Source organism: Salvelinus fontinalis, chromosome 38, assembly GCF_029448725.1.
Source record: "Salvelinus fontinalis isolate EN_2023a chromosome 38, ASM2944872v1, whole genome shotgun sequence".
Lineage (NCBI taxonomy): Eukaryota > Metazoa > Chordata > Actinopteri > Salmoniformes > Salmonidae > Salvelinus > Salvelinus fontinalis.
In genome coordinates this window covers 33,679,262-33,697,468 of record NC_074702.1, presented here as the reverse complement: position 1 = coordinate 33,697,468, position 18,207 = coordinate 33,679,262, and the positions used below count along the sequence as shown (strand labels likewise).

Here is an 18,207-nt window from a genome sequence, read left to right as displayed (position 1 = left end):
GAAAATGTTTAACATGGGCTGTCAAATCCTCAAAAAGTTATACAGCTGTACCATTGAGAGCATCTTGACTGGCTGATTACTGCTTGGTATGGCAATAGCACCGCCCTCGATCGCATGGCGCTACAGATGGTGGTGCGGACAGCCCAGTACATCACTGGGACCGAGCTCCCTGCCATCCAGGATACCTCTATATCAGGCAGCGTGAAAGGAAGGCCCAGAGAGTCGTTAAATACTCCAGCCACCCAAGCCATAGAGACTGTTCTCTCTGCTTCTGCACGGCAAGTGGTACCGGTGCATCAAGTCTGATACCAACAGACTCCTGAACAGCTTCTATCCCCAAGCCATTAGACTGCTAAATAGGTAACTAAATAGCTAACGAAATGGCTACACGGATTATCTGAATTAACCCTTTTATTTTATTTTTGCACTGCACACTCACAGGGTCTTACACACTCATGCACACGGAAACTCCAAAACACACACAAACACTCACTTCATCATTTGCTCACACACACATAATATGCACATGCAACTCTGTTTATCATATATCCTGATGCCTAGTCATCTTACCCCTAAGGTGAGATATCTACCTCTATCACTCCAGTAGTACATTGTTAATATGGTACTGGAACTGACTGACCCTGTAGATAGTATGCTTACTTTCTCGTGTTCTTCTGTGTTTTTGTTCTACCTTATGTTATGTTTAGGATTACATTGTTGTTGATTACTGTATTGATTACTGTATTGATTACTGTATTGTTGGATTTTGAGGTTGCAAGAAAATATTTCACTGTACTTGTGCACGTGAAATTAAAACTTGAAACTTAAAGTGGGCCTATTCCAGTATGAAATGCAGTACTTTGAAATGAGAAACCTTGAATCAATGCTGCTGCTCTTATAGGAGAGTCAGTAGACAGTACCGTTTGGAGGGCTAAGAGAGGAAATGAATGCATGTGGGAACACACCTGGTGCTCCTCTGTCCTAATCAGAATCAAATAAAGTGCTCTGAGACCACCACATTCCCAGCTTCCCAGAAATTATGGGAGATTTGAATGACAATCACACACTTATAAATGTGAGAGGAAACTGGAATCCATGTTTTGCCATTCGCAAACACACATGCATACATACATAAGCTCACATTCATGCACATACACCTGCACCAGACCTTAAAAAAAGCATACATTTTCTGAGATCTTTATTCAAATATTTAAAAAAAAGTCATAGAACAATTTTGATGTGGGAACGAACAGTTCATTTGGAGGTGACTACAACTATTTGTGCCAGTGTAATAAACTGTAATTACTTCTGGAGCAACATTATATTTGTATTTGTTATGGTTCCCCATTACTCAGGCTGCTGTATATAGGCAGCTGCACTATATACATAGACATGGTGTCACGCCCTGGCCTTAGTATTCTTTGTTTTCTTTATTATTTTAGTTAGGTCAGGGTGTGACATGGGGAATGTTTGTGTTTTGTTGGTTTTGGGTGTTTTTATGGTAAAGGGGTTGTTGGGTATAGTATATGGGTTTGTGTTGAGTACATGTGTCTAGTGTTGTCTATGTATGTTTAGTTGTCTAGGAGAGTCTATGGTTACCTGAATGAGTTCCCAATTAGAGACAGCTGATTTCGGTTGTCTCTGATTGGGAGCCTTATTTAGGGTAGCCATAGGCTTTCATTGGTTGTGAGTAGTTGTCTATGTCAGAACGTTTGTAGCCTGTGTGTGTGCACGACGTTTATTAGCTTCACGATCGTTTGTTGTTTTGTTAGTTTGTATTAAGTGTTTCGTGTTTATTTTTCGTCATCTTTAAAATAAAAGAAGATGGCTTATTTTCCAAATGCTGCGTTTTGGTCCGTCAATCCGCCACACGATCGTGACACATGGAATCACTGGTCACTTTAATAATGAAACACTAGTCACTTTAATAATGCATACATACTGTTTTATTCATTTCATATGTATATACTGTATTCTACTGTATTTTAGTCAATGCCACTCCGACATTGCTGGTCCTAATATTTATACATTTCTTAATTCCATTCTTTTACTTTTAGATGTGTGTATTGTTGTGAATTGTTAGATACTACTGCCCTGTTGGAGCTAGGAACAGAAGCATTTCGCTACACCCGCAATAACATCTGCTAAATATTTGATATTTCCTGGGGTCCAGCAAAATTAAGGAAGTTTATTCAATTTTAAAACATTACAACACGATCACAACAGATTTCACAAGACATTAAGTGTGTGCCCTCAGGTCACTACTCTACTACCACATATCTACAACACAAAATCCATGTGTACGCGTGTGTATAGTGTGTATGCTATCGTGTGTGTGTCTGTGCCTGGGTCTCTTCACAGTCCCTACTGTTCCATAAGGTGTATTTGTATCTGTTTTTTAAAATCTGTTTCTACTGCTTGCAGCAGTTACTTGATGTGGAATAGAGTTCCATGTAGTCATGGCTCTATGTAGTATTGTGCGCCTCCCATGGTCTGTTCTGGACTTGGGGGCTGTGAGGAGACCTCTGGTGACATCCCTTGTGGGATATATGCATGGGTGTCCGAGCTGTGTGCCAGTGGTTCAAACAGAGAGATCGGTGCATTCACCACCCTCTTACAAATACAGGTAGTGATGAAGTCAATCTCTCCTCCACTTTGAGCCAGGAGAGATTGACATGCATATTATAAATGTTAGCTCTTGGTGTACATTTAAGGGCCAGCCGTGCTGCCCTGTTCTGAACCAATTGCAATTTTCCTAAGTCCTTCTTTGTGGCACGCGACCACACGACTGAACAGTAGTCCAAGTGGGACAAAACTAGGGCATGTAGGACCTGCCTTGTTGATTGTGCTGTTAAGACGGCAGATCAGCACTTTATTATGGACAAACTTCTCCCCGTCTTAGCTACTGTTGTATCAGTATGTTTTGACCATGACAGTTTACAATCCAGGGTTACTCCAAGCAGTTTAGTCACCTCAACTTTCTCAATTTCCACATTATTCATTACAAGATTTAGTTGAGGTTTAGTGAATGATTTGTCCCAAACACAATGCTTTTAGTTTTTTAAATATTTAGCTCTTTGTTAAGTGTTGCGGTCATTTCAGTCGCTGTATTTGCTGACGTGTATAGTGTTGAGTCATCCATAAAAATAGACACACATACACACACACTGGCATGTCATTAGTAAAGACTGAAAATGTAAAGGGGATAGACAGCTGCCCTGGGAAATTCCCGATTCTACCTGGATTATGTTGGAGAGGCTTCCATTAAAGAACACCCTCTCTGTTCTGTTAGACAGGTAATTCTTCATCCACAATATAGCAGGTGGTGTAAAGCCATAACACATACATTTTTCCAGCAGCAGGCTATGATCGATAATATCAAAAGCCGCACTGAAGTCTAACAAAACAACCCCCACAGCTAATCATCAGTCATTTGTGTAAGTGCTGTGCTTGTTGAATGTCCTTCCCTATAAAGGAAGAACATTCCCGAGTGGCGCAGCGGTCTAAGGCACTGCATCCCAGTGCAAGAGGCGTCACTACAGTTCCTGGTTCGATTCCAGGCTGTATCACATCCGGCCGTGTTGGGAGTCCCATAGGACGGTGCACAATTGGCCCAGCGTCTGGGTTTGGCCGGGGTAGGCCGTCATTGTAAATAAGAATTTGTTCTTAACTGAGTCGCCTAGTTAAATAGAGATTTATATAAAAATATATAATAATAATAATAAGCTTGCTGAAAGTCTGTTGTCAATTTGTTTCCTGTGGAATAGCATTGTATCTGGTCAAACCCAATTTTTTCCTAAACTTTACTAAGGGTTGGTAACAGGCTGATTGGTCAGCTATTTGAGCCTGTAAAGGGGGCTATACTATTCTTAGGTAGCGGAAAGACTTTAGCTTCCCTCCAAGTGTGAGGGCACTTTCTAGGAGGCTGAAATTGAATATATGGCAAATAGGAGTGGCAATATCGTCCCCTATTATCCTCAGTAATTTTCCATCCAAGTTGTCAGACCCCAGTGGCTTGTCTTTTTTGATAGACAATTGTTTCACCTCTTACACACATACTTAACGAAATTCAAAATTACAATGCTTTTCTTTCATAAATTGGTCAGATACACTTGGATGTGTAGTGTCAGTATTTGTTGCTGGCATGTCATCCCTAAGTTTGCTTATCTTGCCACAAAAATGTTTTTAAGTAGTTGGCAATATCAGTGGATTTTGTTATGAATGAGCCATCTGATTCACTGAATGACAGTCGAGTTAGCTTTTTTGCCCAAAATTTCATTTAAGTTGCTCCAAAGCTTTTTACTATCATACTTTATATCATTTATCTTTGTTCCATAGTATAGTTTCATATTTTTATTCAGTTCAGTCACATGATTTTTCTGAATTTGCAGTACGTTTGCCAATCGGTTGTGCTACTAGACTTATTTGCCATACCTTTTGCCCCATCCCTCTCAAACATTACATTTTTCAATTCCTCATCAATCCAAAGGGATATCACAGTTTTTACATTCATTTTCATTATGGGTGCATGCTTATTAGTAACTGGAATAAACAATTTCGTAAATGTGTCAAGTGCAGCATCTGGCTGCTCCTCATTACACACCAGCAAATATTCTTTACATCATAAACATAAGAATCCCCACAAAACTTCTTGCATGACCTCTTATACACTATATTAGCCTTTGGAACTTTGGGTTTCCTAGATATTAGCATGTTGTTCCATAATACTTCGGTAATTGTGTTTTAATTGCAGAGCAATTAGCTGAGAGTTTTTGTCACTACCGTACACAAGAGAAACAGTGACTGTTCCTTATTCCACCTATGTAATAATTCCATTATCAAGCAATTTCCAAAGTCCTATGTATGTAACAATGTTGCTATTGTAATAATCACAAAGTTACTATATTACTTTATGTCTCACTCATTATGAAAATATGTCTTGTTCATTTTGAAGCTGCAAAAGTGGTCTACTCTAATGTCCCCCGTGCATTTTATTCTAGCTGTAGGCTATATTAAGATTCACATCTAAGACCCATCCAAACCATGTGCTTATGATCATATATTTATACTAACTCAACTACCGTAAAACTTTAATCAATATCCCGGGTGTTTATTTGATTAAATCACTGAAAACAAAAGTTCGCTTAACAGAGAAAGGCTTCTACTTGAGCCAGGTGTCTATTTGAGCCAGGTGTCTAATGCACACCGCTTTTGCTGAGTTGTATGGTTAATCGTTTAATTTCAGCATTCATTTCCAGCATTCTATTATATATATTTTTTTCCCCCCTGCACTAATGTGTTTTTTCATTTACATACTGTCACGTTTCTTTTGTCTCAGTATTCCTCTATAAACAAAACAACAGAGGGCGATCGGACGATTTCTGGGGGTCTGTACAACCAAAGTTGTTGACAATTTGTGTGCTTGCCAGTTAGCTATCCAGTTAGCTAGCAGTTCTCAGCTGTTAGCAGCAAATGGCTAGCAGTTTCTTACTGGAGATAAAAACTTGATGTTTGTGATATTTATTATGTAATGTAACAAATCAAACATTTAACCTCTTAAGCAATTCATGGGAATTCATGGTAACCTTGTAAATAATTAATTTAGACACGTTTATTTGAAGCAGCCGTTTATTTGCAGAAATTTGTGCCGTTGCCAGGCTATTTAAAAGGGACAGGTAGCTATTTGAGATGCTGCCTTTAATTGAAGTTTTACAGTTGTAAAAGTGTTTCAGTCTTCATCAAATGTTTGACATCAAATAAATATGTTTAGTTTTTAAATAACTTGCATATATTCATATATCTTCAAATATTATTTGGTTTTCCGAAACATATCAAAATTCTTTCAAAAATGATTTGTTTTTCTGAGACCTGTATTTGAATATCAAGGAAAATAGTTGCCTTTTAGTTTAAAGTCTATATAAAATATATGTGATAACCTCGAGTATTTGAAAAGTTGGTATTTTCAACTACAAAATACGACTATTTTCACCTTGGTTCTGATGTGCACACACGCACTTCTTTGTCAGCTCCTCCGCATTGTAACTCCTTTCTCTCTACACCATCTGTCGACTGGGATGAGCTTGTGCCACTTAGTGACTGACTTTATTTTTCCACAAGTGTGCCGTTTTAATCAGTCAAAATTGTCCTGTTTTCTGCTACAATGTTGGACTTCTGAGCCATCCAGCATCGTTACATCAACTGACTTAAGGTCAGACATAACTTCTGTCTGATCCCCCTCTAGTCCACCAGCAACAAAGTCATAATATCCAACAGTGCTTCAATTTAGTTTTCTAGGTTGGGGTTGTGTTGTTTTGTCTTAACCTTTTCTGGGAAGTCAAATAGTATTTCACAACGTAACAGTGTATTATTTAATTCCGGTGTGTGACTGACCTGGAACTCTTCTCGTAGCTGGGAGGAGTTGCTCTGAGAGTCCACCCGCAGCATGTCTTTGTAGGTGATGGCAAACTCATTCACCAAGATGGCCGTCTCTCCACACAGACAAGCCTCCAGGATGGCATCGTGGATGAATATGTACTGCTCCTGTAGATAGAGAGAAAGCGCGGGAGAGAGGGGGGTATGGATAGAGAAAGAGAAGAGAGAGGGGGGGGGTGAAAGGGGGGGGGGGAGAGAATAGAGAGAGTAAGAACATGAAAAACATAGGATGATATCACAAAGAAAATGGGCGGGGTACGGTACAGAGGACGCAAGGGGGGGGGGGGGTGTTAGAGAGAAAGCGAAAGGGAGAGAGGTAAGAAAGAGAGAACTACAGAACAGGGAAAGTTAGAACATAGGACCAGATCACAAAGAAAGAGTACGAGGTGTGGAAGGGTGCGAGAGAGAAATATCATTATGTACTGTAGGCCAGCCCAGTCACCTCTGTCTGGATCATGTTAATGCGTCGGGAGCAGAGGGTTTTGACACAGTTGTAGATGTCCACCACGCCCTCACACTCGGCCATGTCCAGCATGACGTCCAGCACGATGTAGCAGCCTGTGCGGCCCGCTCCCACACTGACACAGAGACAACAGCATGTCACTCTCACTGAACTCTGACCAGGACAAGCCTTCACATACAATACTGTAATAACCGTGTAAAGATAAGGGTCGGAAAGCAACTATTGGCTCTCTCTTTCTTTGGGTGACATGAAAATAATAGATTCAGGGCTGGGGATGGATGCAATTCCCCTTTACAAGGCTTCAACCACAGCAGGTAAAACTGGCTGAAATAGCGTCCTACTCATAACAAATGTAAAACTGATTAAAATTATGTCATTTCAAACAGTTTTTCCCACTGGGACTAAACATTAAAAACACAAAGTAGTAATGGTTGCATGAGTATTGACAGCTAGCAGGAAGTGGTGTACTGCAGTGTGCGTTGATTAGAGGCTGGTACCTGCAGTGGACGACCACGGGTCCGGCATCAGGGGGAGTGGATGCTTTGACCCGACGTATGAAGGCCAGCAGGCCTGTGGCGTGGTAGGGAACCCCATGCTCCGGCCAGGACGTGAAGTGGAACTGACGCACCTCGTGTTTAGCTGAGTAGCCCCTCTGTGGAAATACAACATCAGAAGAAGAATAACAAGAAGATTAGATGAGTTACAGTGCATTCAGAAAGTATTACAGTGTTGTATTACAGCCTGAATTCAAAATGGATTGAATCTTTTTTTCTCTCACCCATCTACACACAATACCCCATAATGACAAATTGAAAACCTGTTTTTAGAAATGTTAGAAAATTTATTGAAAATCAAAAACAGATGTCTCATTTACATAAGTATTCACACCCATGGGTCAATACTTTGTAGAAGCACCTTTGGCAGATATTACAGCTGTGAGTCTTTCTGGGTAAGTTTCTAAGAGCTTTGCACAGTTGGATTGTGCAAAATTCTGCCCATTATTCTTTTCAAAATTCTTCAAGCTCTGTCAAATTTGTTGTTGATCATTGCTAGACAACCATTTCAGGTCTTACCATAGATTTTCAAGTACATTTAAGTCAAAACTGTAACTCTGCCACTCAGGAACATTCACTGTCTTCTTGGTTAGCAACTCCAGTATAGATTTGACCTTGTGTTTTAGGTTTGTATGCCAAGGCATAGAAGGTATTGGAGTGGCCATCACCTCAATCCTATAGAAAGTTTGTGGGCAGAACTGAAAATGCGTGTGCGAGCAAGGAGGCCTACAAATCTGACTCATTTACAGCAGCTCTGTCAGAAGGAGGGCCAAAATTCACCCAACTTATTGTGGGAAGCTTGTGGAAGTTAAACAATTTAAAGACAATGCTAGTAAATACTGAGTGTATGTAAACTTCTGAAATAAAAGCTGAAATAAATCATTCTCTCTCCTATTATTCTGACATTTCACAATCTTAAAATAAAGTGGTGATCCTAACTGACCTTAGACAGGGAATTTTTACTAGGATTAAATGTCAGGAATTGTGAAATATTGAGTTTTAATGTATTTGGCTAAGGTGTATGTAAACTTCCGACTTCAACTGTATGTAAACTTCCTGTACAGTACTTCCTGTACAGTACAAAAATAAAGGTGTACGCGTGTGTATAGTGTGTATGTTATCGTGTGTGTGTATGCATTTGTCTGTGGCTTTGTTTGTGTTGCTTCACAGCCCCCGCTGTTCCATAAGGTGCTTTATTTAATCTGTTTTACGACAGTCCCTTGATGTGGAATAGAGTTCCATGTAGTCATGGCTCTATGTGGTACTGTGCACCTCCCATTGTGTGTTCTGGACTTGGGGACTGTGAAGAGACCGCTTGTGGAATGGCTTGTAGGGTATGCATGGATGTTCCAGCTGTATGCCAGTAGTTCAAACAGACAGCTTGGTGCATTCAACATGCAAGTAGTAATGAAGTCAAAGTCCCTTTTTCTGGCACCTGACCAGTAGTGCTGTTAACTTCTTTGGGGTAGGGGGCAGTATTTTCATGTCCGGATGTGTAACGCTCGTCGTAATCCTCCTCGTCTGAGGAGGAGCAAGGATCGGACCAAAGCGCAGCGTGGTTTGAATACATACTTTAATATTTAAACGAAGACAAAAAATACTTGACAAAATACCAAAAAATAAACGACGTGAACAAACGAACGAAAACAGTACCGTGTGGCGAACAAACACAGACACGGCAACAATCACCCACAAACAAACAGTGAAAACAGTCAACCTTAATATTGTTCCCAATCAGAGACAATGAAAAACACCTGCCTCTGATTGAGAACCATATTAGGCCAAGCAATAAACCCAACATAGAAACACATAACATAGAATGCCCACCCAGCTCACGTCCTGACCAACTAAACAAGACTGAACAAAGGAAACAAGGTCAGGAACGTGACAGGATGAAAAGCGTGCCCAGAGTAGGATATGCATATTATTAGTAGATTTGGATAGAAAACACTTTGAAGGTTCTAAAACGGTTTGAATGATGTCTGTGAGTATAACAGAACTCATATGGCAGGCAAAAACCAGAGAAAAAAAACCAACCAGGAAGTGGGAAATCTGAGGTTTTTAGTTTTTCAACTCTTTGCTTATCCAAGATACAGTGGAAATGGGGTCATGTTGCACTTCCTAAGGCTTCCACTACATGTCAACAGTCTTTAGAACCTTGTTTGATGCTTCTACTGTGAGGTGGGGGCAAATGAGAGGGATTGAGTAAGGTCTGCCATGAGCTGACCATGCGCGTTCATGTGAGAGTTAGCTTCAGTTCCATTGCATTTCTGAAGACAAAGGAATTCTCCGGAATTCTTCTCTCATTATTGAAGATTTATGTTAAAAAATCATAAAAATGTATTCTATACTTCGTTTGACATGTTTCTACGGACTGTAATATGACTTTTCGTCTGAACCTCCCCGCGCGTCATGAATTTTGATTGTCTACTGAACGCGCGAACAACAAGGAGGAATTTGGACATAAATGATGGACATTATCGAACAAAACAAACATTTATTGTGTAACTGGGATTCCTGGGAGTGCATTCTGATGAAGATCATCAAAGGTAAGTGAATATTTATAATGCTATTTCTGACTTCTGTTGACCGCTATTTCTGACTTCCGCAAACATGCCGGATATCTCTTTGGGTTGATTTGTCGTCTGAGCACCGTACTCAGATTATTGCATGGTTTGCTTTTTCCTTAAAGTAAAAAAAAAAAATGTGACACAGCGGTTGCATTAAAGAGAAGTGGATCTAAAATTCCATGTATAACACTTGTATTTTCATCAACATTTATGATGACTATTTCTATAAATTGATGTGGCTCTCTGCAAAATCACCGGATGTTTTGGAACTACTGAACATAACGTGCCAATGTAAACTCAGATTTTTGGATATAAATACGAACAAAACATACATGTATTGTGTAACATGACATCCTTTGAGTGTCATCTGATGAAGATCATCAAAGGTTAGTGATTAATTTGATCTATATTTCAGCTTTTTGTGACTCCTCTCTTTGGCTGGAAAAATGGCTGTGTTTTCCTGTGACTTGGCTCTGCCCTAACATAATCGTTTGGTTTGCTTTCGTCGTAAAGCCTTTTTGAAATTGGACACTGTGGCTGGATTTACAACAAGTGTATCTATAAAATGGTGTAAAATACATGTATGTTTGAGGAATTTGAACTATGGAATTTCTGTTGTTTTGAATTTGGCGCTCTGCAGTTTCACTGGCTGTTGACGAGGTGAGACGCTACCGTCCCACATAACCTAGAGAGGTTAACCTGTTGGGGATGGGGGCGCTGTTTAGACTATTTATGCTAATGTGGCTAATTTTTTAAACGGCTTCCCACAAAATCCTTGATCGTACAATATGCATATTATTATTATTATTGGATAGAAAACAGTCTATAGTTTCTATAGGAGTTGAAATTTTGTCTCTAAGTGGAACAGAGCCCATTCTACAGCAATTTCCCTGACATGGAGTCAGATTTGAGAAACGTTGGCCACTTTTCTGAAGTCATTTAAACGGGCACTGTCGTTGCTATGACTATACGGACACTTCTTACGTCTTCCCCTGGATGCCTTTACGTGATGACGATTCCAACGGGCTCGATTGCTCGTTCACAGGCCCTACAAATGAAAAAAACCTTTAGCTAGCAAGTCTTTTCTTGCTGCGTAACGCGCGTGGAAGACACCGACCCTCTCCTGTTCCAAGCGTTAGTTTAGCCTGTTATATTTCTCCGGTCATCTTTTCACTCGTTATAGGAGTTACAAACATCACAAAGTAGTTAATTTAAAGCGTTTTATAGCAATTTATATCCGTTTAGTGCGATTTTGGGACATTTATTTTTGCAACGATGTGAAAAGTTGGGAACGCTTTTCAGTTCATCCCGAACGTAGTTGACATTTCCACATGGCAAGAGGACAGCTTTCCACCAAAAGACGATTTCTCCCAAGAAAGGATCCTTTGCCCAAGATACTGATGGAAGAACAGCTCAAGGTAGGACATTTTTATTATGATAAATCGTGTTTCTGTCGAAACATTTTAGTGGCTTAGGACGCCATGTTTTTTGACGTAGCTTCGCTTGGCGCAAACTGTATTGAAAAGTAAGGATAAATTAAAAAATGTAATAACGCAATTGTATTAAGAATTAAATTGTCTATCAATCCCTGTCCACCCTATATTTTTTAGTCACGTTTATGAGTATTTATGTATAAGAGTAGATCACTGTCTAAGTGGCGCAAGGACGTTTTCTTTACCAGCTTGTCTACATTTCACATTGTCTAACCATGATTTTGGTGGCTAAATATAAACATTTTCGATCAAACTGTATATGCATGTTGTAATGTGATGTTACAGGAGTGTCATCGGAAGAATTCTGAGAAGGTTAGTGAAAAAATTAATATCTTTTGGCGATGTTGACTTTTATCGCTCACTTTGGCTAGAATCAATGCTGGGCTGCTAATTGCTATGTGCTAAGCTAATATAACGATTTATTGTGTTTTCGCTGTAAGACACTTAGAAAATCTGAAATATTGTCTGTATTCACAGGATCTGTGTCTTTCGATTCGTGTATGCTGTGTATTTTTACGAAATGTTTGATGATTAGTAGTTAGGTAAACACGTTGCTCATTGTAATTATTCTAGTCCATTTGTGATGGTGGGTGCAATTGTAAACTATGCCATATACCTGAAATATGCACTTTTTTCTAACAAAACCTATCCCATACCATAAATATGTTATCAGACTGTCATCTAATGAGTTTTTTTGTTGGTTAGGGGCTATAAATATCTTAGTTTAGCCGAATTGGTGATGGCTACTGGTGTTGGTGGACAAATAAAAGATGGTGGATTATGCTAATGTGTTTTTAGGTAATAGATGTACATCTTTACATATTGTGTCTTCCCTGTAAAACATTTTAAAAATCGGAAATGTTGACTGGATTCATAAGATCTGTGTCTTTCATTAGCTGTATTGGACTTTAATGTGTGAAAGTTAAATATTTTAAAAAAATATTTTTTTTGAATTTCGCGGCACTGGTTTTTCAGTGGGGGGGGGGGGGGGGGGTGCCGCTAGCGCCACGCTGATCCTAGACAGGTTAAGAAGGTAGAGCAGCGCTTCATTATGGACAGACTTCTACCTATTTTAGCTACTCTTGTGTCAATATGTTTTGAATATGGCAGATTACAATCCAAGGTTACTCCAAGCAGTTTAGTCACCTCCACTTGCTCAGTTTCCAAATTATTTATTAAAAGGTTTGGTTGAGGTTTAGGGTTTAGTAAATTATTTGTTCCAAATACAATGCTTTTAGTTATTGAAATATTTAGGACTAACTTATTCCTTGCCACCCACTCTGAAAATAACTGCAGCTCTTTGTTAAGTGTTGCAGTCATTTGAGTCGCTGTCGTAGCTGACATGTACAGTGTTGAGTCATCTACATACATAGACACACTGGCTTTAATCAAAGATTGAAAAAAGTAGGGGGCCTAGACAGCTACCCTGGGGAATTCCTGATTCTACCTGGATTATGTTGGAGAAGCTTCCATTAAAGAACACCCTCTGTGTTCTGTTAGACAGGTAACTCATTATCCACAATATAGCAGGGGGTGTAAAGCCATAACACATATGTTTTTTCCAGCAGCAGACTATGATTGATCATGTAAAAAAACACACCGAAGTCTAACAAAACAGCACCCACAATCTTTTTATTATCAATTTCTCTCAGCCAAACAGTCATTTGTGTAAGTGCTGTGCTTGTTGAATGTCCTTCCCTATACGCGTGCTGAAAGTCTGGTAGTCTAGTGATTAGAGCGTTGGGCCAGTAACTGAAAGGTTGCTGGATCAAATCCCCGATCTGACAAGGTAAAAATCTGTTGTTCTGCCCCTGAGCAAGGCAGTTAACTTCTTGAGAATACAGGGGGTGCTGTTTTCGCATTAGCATAATTTCCTCTACAGATTAAACTGCCTCTTATTCAATTATTGCTCTTACTATATGCATATAATTAATACCATTGGATAGAAAACAATCTATAGTTTCTAAAACCGTTTCAATTTTGTCTCTGAGTGAAACAGAAGTCATTTGACAGCACTTTCCCTGACCAAGAAGAAGAATGCAAGATGTGTATGCTCGCTTCAACGCTCTGCCTATATATGGTCACGCCACCTATGACCCGAAACACACTTCATTCGTCTTCCTCTGGGTGTCAAGAGGACGTCAGAGGAGACATTTTTTGTTTATCTTGTACTGACGTGAAATAAGACCTATTTCTTTGGCGTGACCGACAACTTCCGGTTCTCTGAATCGCGCGATTTGTAGGTGCGATTGTCTTCTGTTTTGCTGCCGTTACGGATGAAAACTATCTCCGTCTCAAAGTTTGTTTGATACATGTGACCATATCATCTTAATGTATGTTTTTTCAATATAGTTTAATCAGATTATTTGAATTTTTTCGGGAGTTTTGCAGTGTTCCGTTCTGTGACTTTTTTTTACTTTGGCCAGTCGACCAGTACATATGCTAAATGAAGAGGGAAAGTTGCCATTATGAATGGATTGAACAACTCATCAGGACTAAGGACACCTTGATCAACATTCTGATGAAGGATCAGCAATAGTAAGACCCAATTTACGATGTTATTTCATATATCTGTCGTGCATGTGAACTGGTCGGGGGCGCCCAGCTGGTTCTGGCTGGCGTGGCTATGCTAATTTAGCGCTACATTTTGTTTTCGCTATAAAACATTTAATAAATCAGAAATATTATTTGGATTCACCAGATGTTGGGCTTTCAATATCTGTACGCGGTGTATTTTTTCTGAAATGTTTTAAGACAAGTAATTAGTTATATGACGTTGGTCTCTGTAATTGTTCTGGCTGCGTCGGCACTATTTCAGATTGCAGCTGCAATGTAGAACTGTGATTTATACCTGAAAAATTCACATTTTTCAAAAAAAAACTATGCTATACCATAAATATGTTATCAGACTGTCATCTTATGAAGTTGTTTCTTGGTTAGTGGCTATATATATTTTTATTTAGTCGAATTAGTGATAGCTACTGACGCAGGAAAAAACTGTTGGAGTAAAAAAATTGTGTCTTTTGCTAACGTGTTTAGCTAATAGATTTACATATTGTGTCTTCCCTGTAAAACATTATAAAAATCTGAAATGGTGGCTTTATTCACAGGATCTGTATCTTTCATTAGGTGTCTTGGACTTGTGATTTAATGATATTTAGATGCTAATATTTAATTGTGACGCTATGCTAGCGATGCTAATCAGTGTGGGGGGGGTGGGGGGTGCTCCCGGACCCGGGGTAGGTGCTCGGTAGAGGTTAACCCACTGTTCCCCGAGTGCCGAAGACGTGAATGTCGATTACGGCAGCCCCCCACACATTTCTGATTCAGAGGGGTTGGGTTAAATGCGGAGGACACATTTCAGTTGAATGCATTCAGTTCCCCTTGTCAATTTGTTTACTTTAAAATAGCACTGTACCTGGTCAAACAACAGGCTGATTGGTCAGCCATTTGAGCCAGTAAAGGGGACTTTACTAGTCTTTGGTACGGAATTACTTTTGCTTCCCTGCAGGCTTGGATGCACACACTTTCTAGTAGGCTTAAATTGAAAATTTGGCAAATATGAGTGCCAATATCGTCCGCTATCATCCTCATAAATGTTCCATTCGAGTTGTCAGACCCCGGTGGCTTGTCATTGTTGATAGAAAACAATAATTATTTCACCTCTTCCACACTCACTTTACGGAATTTACATTTACATTTAAGTCATTTAGCAGACGCTCTTATCCAGAGCGACTTACAAATTGGTGCATTCACCTTATGATATCCAGTGGAACAACCACTTTACAATAGTGCATCTAACTCTTTTAAGGGGGGGGGGGGGGGGTTAGAAGGATTACTTTATCCTATCCTAGGTATTCCTTAAAGAGGTGGAGTTTCAGGTGTCTCCGGAAGGTGGTGATTAACTCCGCTGACCTGGCGTCATGAGGGAGTTTGTTCCACCATTGGGGTGCCAGAGCAGCGAACAGTTTTGACTGGGCTGAGCGGGAACTGTACTTCCTCAGAGGTAGGGAGGCGAGCAGGCCAGAGGTGGATGAACGCAGTGCCCTTGTTTGGGTGTAGGGCCTGATCAGAGCCTGAAGGTACGGAGGTGCCGTTCCCCTCACAGCTCCGTAGGCAAGCACCATGGTCTTGTAGCGGATGCGAGCTTCAACTGGAAGCCAGTGGAGAGAGCGGAGGAGCGGGATGACGTGAGAGAACTTGGGAAAGTTGAACACCAGACGGGCTGCGGCGTTCTGAATGAGTTGTAGGGGTTTAATGGCACAGGCAGGGAGCCCAGCCAACAGCGAGTTGCAGTAATCCAGACGGGAGATGACAAGTGCCTGGATTAGGACCTGCACCGCTTCCTGCGTGAGGCAGGGTCGTACTCTGCGAATGTTGTAGAGCATGAACCTACAGGAACGGGTCACCGCCTTGATGTTAGTTGAGAACGACAGGGTGTTGTCCAGGATCACGCCAAGGTTCTTAGCACTCTGGGAGGAGGACACAATGGAGTTGTCAACCGTGATGGCGAGATCATGGAACGGGCAGTCCTTCCCCGGGAGGAAGAGCAGCTCCGTCTTGCCGAGGTTCAGCTTGAGGTGGTGATCCGTCATCCACACTGATATGTCTGCCAGACATGCAGAGATGCGATTCACCACCTGGTTATCAGAGGGGGGAAAGGAGAAGATTAATTGTGTGTCGTCTGCATAGCAATGATAGGAGAGACCATGTGAGGATATGACAGAGCCAAGTGACTTGGTGTATAGCGAGAATAGGAGAGGGCCTAGAACAGAGCCCTGGGGGACACCAGTGGTGAGAGCACGTGGTACGGAGACAGATTCTCGCCACGCCACCTGGTAGGAGCGACCTGTCAGGTAGGACGCAATCCAAGCGTGGGCCGCGCCGGAGATGCCCAGCTCGGAGAGGGTGGAGAGGAGGATCTGATGGTTCACAGTATCAAAGGCAGCCGATAGGTCTAGAAGGATGAGAGCAGAGGAGAGTGAGTTAGCTTTAGCAGTGCGGAGCGCCTCCGTGACACAGAGAAGAGCAGTCTCAGTTGAATGACTAGTCTTGAAACCTGACTGATTTGGATCAAGAAGGTCATTCTGAGAGAGATAGCAGGAGAGCTGGCCAAGGACGGCACGTTCAAGAGTTTTGGAGAGAAAAGAAAGAAGGGATACTGGTCTGTAGTTGTTGACATCGGAGGGATCGAGTGTAGGTTTTTTCAGAAGGGGTGCAACTCTCGCTCTCTTGAAGACGGAAGGGACGTAGCCAGCGGTTAAGGATGAGTTGATGAGCGAGATGAGGTAAGGGAGAAGGTCTCCGGAAATGGTCTGGAGAAGAGAGGAGGGGATAGGGTCAAGCGGGCAAGTTGTTGGGCGGCCGGCCGTCACAAGACGCGAGATTTCATCTGGAGAGAGAGGGGAGAAAGAGGTCAAAGCACAGGGTAGGGCAGTGTGAGCAGAACCAGCGGTGTCGTTTGACTTAGCAAACGAGGATCGGATGTCGTCGACCTTCTTTTCAAAATGGTTGATGAAGTCATCAGCAGAGAGGGAGGAGGGGGGAGGAGGGGGAGGAGGATTCAGGAGGGAGGAGAAGGTGGCAAAGAGCTTCCTAGGGTTAGAGGCAGATGCTTGGAATTTAGAGTGGTAGAAATTGGCTTTAGCAGCAGAGACAGAAGAGGAGAAGGTAGAGAGGAGGGAGTGAAAGGATGCCAGGTCCGCAGGGAGGCGAGTTTTCCTCCATTTCCGCTCGGCTGCCCGGAGCCCTGTTCTGTGAGCTCGCAATGAGTCGTCGAGCCACGGAGCAGGAGGGGAGGACCGAGCCGGCCTGGAGGATAGGGGACATAGAGAGTTAAAGGATGCAGAAAGGGAGGAGAGGAGGGTTGAGGAGGCAGAATCAGGAGATAGGTTGGAGAAGGTTTGAGCAGAGGGAAGAGATGATAGGATGGAAGAGGAGAGAGTAGCGGGGGAGAGAGAGCGAAGGTTGGGACGGCGCGATACCATCCGAGTAGGGGCAGTGTGGGAAGTGTTGGATGAGAGCGAGAGGGAAAAGGACACAAGGTAGTGGTCGGAGACTTGGAGGGGAGTTGCAATGAGATTAGTGGAAGAACAGCATCTAGTAAAGATGAGGTCAAGCGTATTGCCTGCCTTGTGAGTAGGGGGGGAAGGTGAGAGGGTGAGGTCAAAAGAGGAGAGGAGTGGAAAGAAGGAGGCAGAGAGGAATGAGTCAAAGGTAGACATGGGGAGGTTAAAGTCACCCAGAACTGTGAGAGGTGAGCCATCCTCAGGAAAGGAACTTATCAGGGCGTCAAGCTCATTGATGAACTCTCCAAGGGAACCTGGAGGGCGATAAATGATAAGGATGTTAAGCTTGAAAGGGCTGGTAACTGTGACAGCATGGAATTCAAAGGAGGCGATAGACAGATGGGTCAGGGGAGAAAGAGAGAATGTCCACTTGGGAGAGATGAGGATCCCAGTGCCACCACCCCGCTGACCAGAAGCTCTTGGGGTGTGCGAGAACACGTGGGCAGAATTCAAGGAATTCAAAATTACAATGCTTGTCTTTCATAGTTTGGTCAGATATACTTGGATGTGTAGTGTCAGCAATATCATTCGGTTTTGTGATGAATGATGCATCTGATTTAATGAGCAGAGTTTGCTTTTTTCCCCAAAATTTCACTTAAGGTGCGCCAAAGCTTTTTACTATCAATA

General features: G+C 41.7%; 1 protein-coding gene across 6 annotated transcripts in view; it reads right to left on the bottom strand.

Annotated features, from left to right (window-relative positions):
- ptprub (protein tyrosine phosphatase receptor type Ub) overlaps positions 1-18,207 on the bottom strand; it is a 361,889-nt gene that overhangs the window by 33,010 nt on the left and 310,672 nt on the right. For all 6 annotated transcript variants that reach the window (XM_055903563.1, XM_055903566.1, XM_055903567.1 and 3 more), the window contains 3 exons: positions 7,393-7,547; positions 6,875-7,010; positions 6,391-6,540 (listed from right to left, as the gene is read on the bottom strand). In XM_055903563.1, coding sequence (XP_055759538.1) covers positions 6,391-6,540; positions 6,875-7,010; positions 7,393-7,547 — 441 coding nt within the window. The remainder of the gene's footprint in view (positions 1-6,390; positions 6,541-6,874; positions 7,011-7,392; positions 7,548-18,207) is intronic.